A 5,468-nucleotide genomic window follows, 5' to 3' on the forward strand; every position below is an offset into this window, starting at 1 on the left:
GACTTGTTTGACTGTCACAACTGGAGCGGAGACATTCCTACAGGCATCTAGTGGGTAGAGGCCAGAAATGCCACTAAACATTCTACAATGCACAGAACAGCCCCCGCAACAAAGAATCATTTGGCCCAAAATGTCCATTTTGTTGAGTCTGAGAAACACTGGTATAGAAGCATGTATTTCATTGTATTATTTGTAAGAGTGAAAAATGGAAAAACACCCTAAATGTCTAAAAATAGAGGACTAATTCAAGAAATTATGAATGAACCATCCACACAATTCAATCATTACAAGGGATGTTGAAGAAGTATATCTATTGTAACAAAACAGTCTGTGAATAAAGCAGCTCACTAAACTGTATATAGAGTATAAGCCTTTTTTTTAAAAGAGATACATACACACCTGAAAGTGTAAATAAGTGGTTTATCTCTGAATGGTAGCATGATGTATTTTCTTCTTCTTTTGTGCTTATTGTTAAATTCTACTTTTTCTCCAATCTTACATCTATACTACAACATTACATTTTATATTGAAATTTGGGAACTATAGCAGCTGATAACTTTCAAGACAAAAATACAACAAAATGTTTGAAACTAAACCATGTCAACTTGGAAAATAGTAAAGTTTTTCACGACGTTTGTCTCATATTATTTCAACCAGCTGTTTTCTTAGTTCCAGTCACATGAACAATTTTTCCCATACGTGCCTGGCCATATTTTGCCTTTGTCTATACCAAGATTCTTTTTCTATGGTCAAGGAAGTTAATTTATTCACCATTTCCTCAAGTACTTGAAGGGGAAGGCAAGCCTAAGAATAGATGTACCAGATTTGTTATTCAAAAAAATCACCACTGTACTTCTCGAGCACTCCATCTTTGAATTTCTGATTATTCTTTGAGCATTAGTAAAACATGAATGCTGCTGTAAGTTGTCTCTGAAGATGCACATTCACCTTTGGTACTAATGCAATGGTGGTTGATCACATCTCAGGGAGCTTAGGCAATTGCACTTTTGTCTGTTTTTTGTTTAGTGGTTAGCCATACCAGTAAGTTAAAGCCCTAACTTATGAAGTCACATTTTGGTTACAGCTAGTAAAACAACAATGGAGGTTCTCAATTTTTTTTGCTGCAAATTCTGCTAATATCGTATTTACAGCCAATGGATAACATTTAAAAATAACTGAACTGGACACCATCCAAATTTTAACACTTAAATTAATTATTAAATGTCAGCAAAATCTAGTATATATTCTTTGTGAGCCAAAGAAAGCCAGCTATTAGCCATTTCCAATTATCATCAAATACATAAGTCAATACTGTTTGATTAAAGTTTCAAGTAGAATTTACCTCCAAGGAACAGAAGAGCAAGGTTCAAGAAAGAGCCCTAACTGGAGGGGTCAGAGTTCTGTCATTCACCATTTTGGGGAAATAATTCTTTTGTACCAGAGGTTCACATGCAAAATAATATAAGGTTATTTATTCTTCCTTCTGCCCTGTATCAAAACCCATCTCATCAATTTCATTCTATCCTTCATCTTTAAGTTTATATATTTTCACTATGCTATCTATCCCGGCTGCGTAGGTCGGTTAACCACTGGGTTTTCCCATCGTACTCTGTTCCATATTTGGTTATGCTAACAGTATTAGGGAGATCTTGAAGGGTCTTACTGAACGTTACTTTATCAGAACAGAGAGGAGATAACATGTTTCAGAATTAGGTAGATACTCTGGGTTTCCAGGCTGGGCCTCCAGATGTGCAACACGCTCCAGTATAATCCCGACAGCCTGGCATTTTTGCCCCCCGTTTCCCAGAAGGGGAGATCCCAAGTTCAGGCGCTTTCTAGAAACAGATGAGATGCTTCTACAGGCCTGGGAAGCCAGAAGATGAAATATTACAAAAGGATTATTTCAGGCTATGAAAAATAACTACCTATTAATTAAAAAAAATAATAATAATAACATGCCCAGGTTATCAGGATCATTTTTCCTAATACAGATGTGAGTTAAACTCAGTTACCCACTTGCTCAGAGAACGAGTGTCTCGGTTTGTATGGGAAGCAAAATATGCACGGTAAAAACCACAGAAGTCGTTTTTATTTTGAGGAGGCCGGGGGTCTGCTCACCTAACACGTGAGTTTTTCAGGTTTTAGGCCAAGTTGCTGTCTTTCTGTCATCTTTGCTAGGTGGCTAGCCAGAGGACCTTGGGGACTACGCGGCCAGGACCCCCACCTCGTGTGGCTCTGACTCCCCCGGGGCGACAGGGGGCGCCCGCAGCCGCGCTATTTCTGCCAACTCTGCGGCGCTCCAGCTTCGACTCGCGCAGCCGCCTTGTGAGTCTCCAGTGCCCGCGGGGCTAAGCGGCTTCCGGGGCAGCGCAGAAAAACGTACAGGACCCGGATGCAGACCCGAGCGGAGCTATATAAGCGCCACGCAGCCGGTCCTCCTTTCTCTTTGAGGAAGGCGCGGTCGTGGTTCGATCGTCGTTCGTTTTCGCCCGCTCCTGCTCCTGACTCACCGCTGTTCGCTCTCGCGGAGGAACAAGTCGGTCAGGAAGCCGCGCCGCAACCATGGTGAGGCGGAGTGCTGCGCCGCTCGGTTGTGGCCGCGGCGGGACTCGGCCCCGGGTCTCGCTCTCTTCTGGGGACCGATACCGGGATGGGGGGAGGCGGTGAGTAAACGGCACTCACCAGTGAAGGAATTCCTGAAATGGTGGAGGAACCCGGTAAGGTTTCGATAACGTTTGTCTCCAGAATTGACAGGCTTTATAAAATGTTGGTGTTTTTGTTGTCTGTATAATAGGCTTTTAAAGATACCGGCAAGACACCCGTGGAACCAGAGGTGGCGATTCACCGAATTAGAATTACTCTAACCAGCCGCAACGTAAAATCCTTGGAGAAGGGTCAGTACAGTAGTTTCAGGTTGAGACCTTTGGGTCAAAAGAGAGATGAGTTTGACTTGTTACTGTACAAGATTGACTTCGAATTAAAGTCACAAGTTGCTTAGCTTGAAAAGACAAAGTAAAAATGGTCTACACTTAAATTTTACTGTGTCTTTTACTTCATAGTTGGCGATGAGGAGATAATTACTGTGTTGAATTATGGTGATAGTTTTATACGCTATTCTGAGCCAGCAGCAGTTAAAAATTTTTAAGCGACTTTTGATGGTTTTGAATGAACTGAAAGATGCTTTTATTTCCTTGTAGTGTGTGCTGACTTGATCAGAGGCGCAAAGGAAAAAAATCTCAAAGTAAAAGGACCAGTTCGGATGCCCACCAAGGTGAAGTAAATCATAGGGGCAGAAAGTAGGAGTTACCTATGGTCTTTGTATAAATCCAGATTTTTACCATTTAGGATAAGGGGTTTTTGGCTCCCAAAAGTTTTGTATAATGGTGCTAATGATACAAACCCAAATAAAACTTGCTGGTAGAGATTGGTTCATATTAAGTAAGTAACTTTTAGAGGTAACGGTTGAAGCTTCTTTGCTGCTGTATCTTGGTGTGGGTGCTTCACAGTCATAAGCTTCAAGAGCGGCTGAGTGAAAATGGACTTAGTGTTATAAATTGATAGTATATGGGGACTATGTAGAGGAATGACACCTTGGGAAATTTTCAAATGGAATACTTCAGAGTAATAGTTTTCCAGATGTTCTAGAGATGAGCATAAAACCAAAAATGTTTCGTTTCTTTTGTCTTTTGTTGCAGACTCTGAGAATCACTACAAGAAAAACTCCTTGTGGTGAAGGTTCTAAGACTTGGGATCGCTTTCAGATGAGGATCCACAAGCGACTGATTGACTTGCACAGTCCTTCTGAGATTGTTAAGCAGATTACTTCCATCAGTATTGAGCCAGGAGTCGAGGTTGAAGTCACCATTGCAGATGCTTAAGTCAATCTTTTTAATAAATTGACTTTATCAGTTGTTAAATTTTGTTGACTTTTATTCATAATACTGGCAGATCTTAGGACTATACAGTGTACTATGAACTCACTCTATTTTTCAAGTAGAAAAATCAAAATTAGATATGGTAGTCTATCCTGTTTTCATTATATTAATATTTCGTAGAGGCCACTAAACCAGTTTACACTTGGAATTACAGGACAACTGAATTTAATTAACTAAAAAACAACCCGTGAGACCAGACCACTGATGATCATATAGTGTGGTTTATAACTGACTGTATGTTCTTCCAAAGAAAATGGTCTGCGTCCTACCGCCTGAAATTCTGATTTAATTGATGCTATCAGTCTTCTAAACAGTTTCTGGGGTGATTCTCAAGTATACGGCTATGGTTTAGAGCCTACTGTACTAGAGGGCAAGTAACCAGCAAAATCTGAAATTCCCACCTTGGCTCTGTCAAGTCATTTCTCCTTTTTAAAAAGGTATTCAGCTAATGAGTGAACATAGCAAATTTCAAAATGTTTTAGGAACAGTTGCCCTTAATCAATTTTACGTACATGATGTAAAATTCATTATATTTTAGATTAAACGGTTAAAAAAAATTCTAGTACTAGCTGACATTTAGGATGTATCTATAGACATGTATTTTTTTATATACTTGAAATTCTTAATGTATACAGGTCATTCACTGAAACTTAATTATGTTCACTTTAGGACTGAAAAGCATGTCATAGGCCAAATTCATTTAGCTAAATCCCTGTTGGCACAATAATGGATAACATTAGCTACCAGGCTCTACTTACATGCTTTATTTTCTTGAATTCTATTCCTACTGTGTAGATCTAGAAACTGGCTTTGAAGTTTTTAATTTGCCCAATGTCCTGGAGCTTGATGGTATAATAGTGTAGCTGAGATTTAAATGGGTTTACAGGATAAGAATCCATCTCTAGACACCCCATTAGAGTGTTAAGTTTTTGCTGTAGAATTTATAGTTGGATATCTTTCTAAATAGGTTTATTAGAGAATTTCCAGAGGTACTTCTGCCAAAAGTGTATAAACATTTTTAGAAATTATAATCCCTTTAGAAAATGAAGGCTCTTAATTAGATTAGTCATGGAAGTTCATACCTTTCCACTGGGTTTGTGCCTAAGCCTTCACTAGACTGGTCCACGGGCTTCAGTTACCAAATACATTCAAATTGACTAGGCCCAGAATTCAATTATGTACACTTGTACCTCACACAGCTCCAAAAGTTGGCATGTCAAAGTGGAATCATCTTCCCTCTCTAGAACCCTCTGCTCCCTCCATCCATGGTCCAAGCAGCCACACAAGCATTGGAGTCGTCATCCCTTATCCCTCCCTCTACTTTGCAACATCCAAGTCCTGTCCAACCTTTGTTAGATCTCCAAAACAGATTTTGAACATCAGGGATTTGAGTGGAACTGAATCTGGCAAATAAGCCAAGTACTTTTTAAATGCAAACTTGAACTACTTATAAAAATTTTTTAGGGTAACAGCATTATACCAAATCAACTTTAATTAGCTTGGGAAACGATTTTCATTGTAACTTCAATAAAC

The 5,468-nt window shown here is 39.4% G+C and overlaps 1 protein-coding gene and 1 non-coding gene across 2 annotated transcripts; both read left to right on the plus strand.

Moving 5' to 3' along the window:
- Positions 1-2,404: 2,404 nt before the first annotated feature.
- Positions 2,405-3,917, plus strand: RPS20 (ribosomal protein S20). Its single transcript, XM_033126404.1, has 4 exons — positions 2,405-2,565; positions 2,795-2,894; positions 3,198-3,271; positions 3,696-3,917. Exons 1-4 carry the CDS (start codon positions 2,563-2,565, stop codon positions 3,876-3,878), a joined length of 360 nt encoding a protein of 119 aa, XP_032982295.1. The 5' UTR covers positions 2,405-2,562; the 3' UTR covers positions 3,879-3,917.
- Positions 3,061-3,127, plus strand: LOC117034247 (small nucleolar RNA U54). The gene has a single exon (XR_004425059.1). It is a non-coding gene; the product is annotated as a small nucleolar RNA U54 (small nucleolar RNA).
- Positions 3,918-5,468: the final 1,551 nt, after the last annotated feature.

This window comes from Rhinolophus ferrumequinum, chromosome 14 (assembly GCF_004115265.2).
Source record: "Rhinolophus ferrumequinum isolate MPI-CBG mRhiFer1 chromosome 14, mRhiFer1_v1.p, whole genome shotgun sequence".
Lineage (NCBI taxonomy): Eukaryota > Metazoa > Chordata > Mammalia > Chiroptera > Rhinolophidae > Rhinolophus > Rhinolophus ferrumequinum.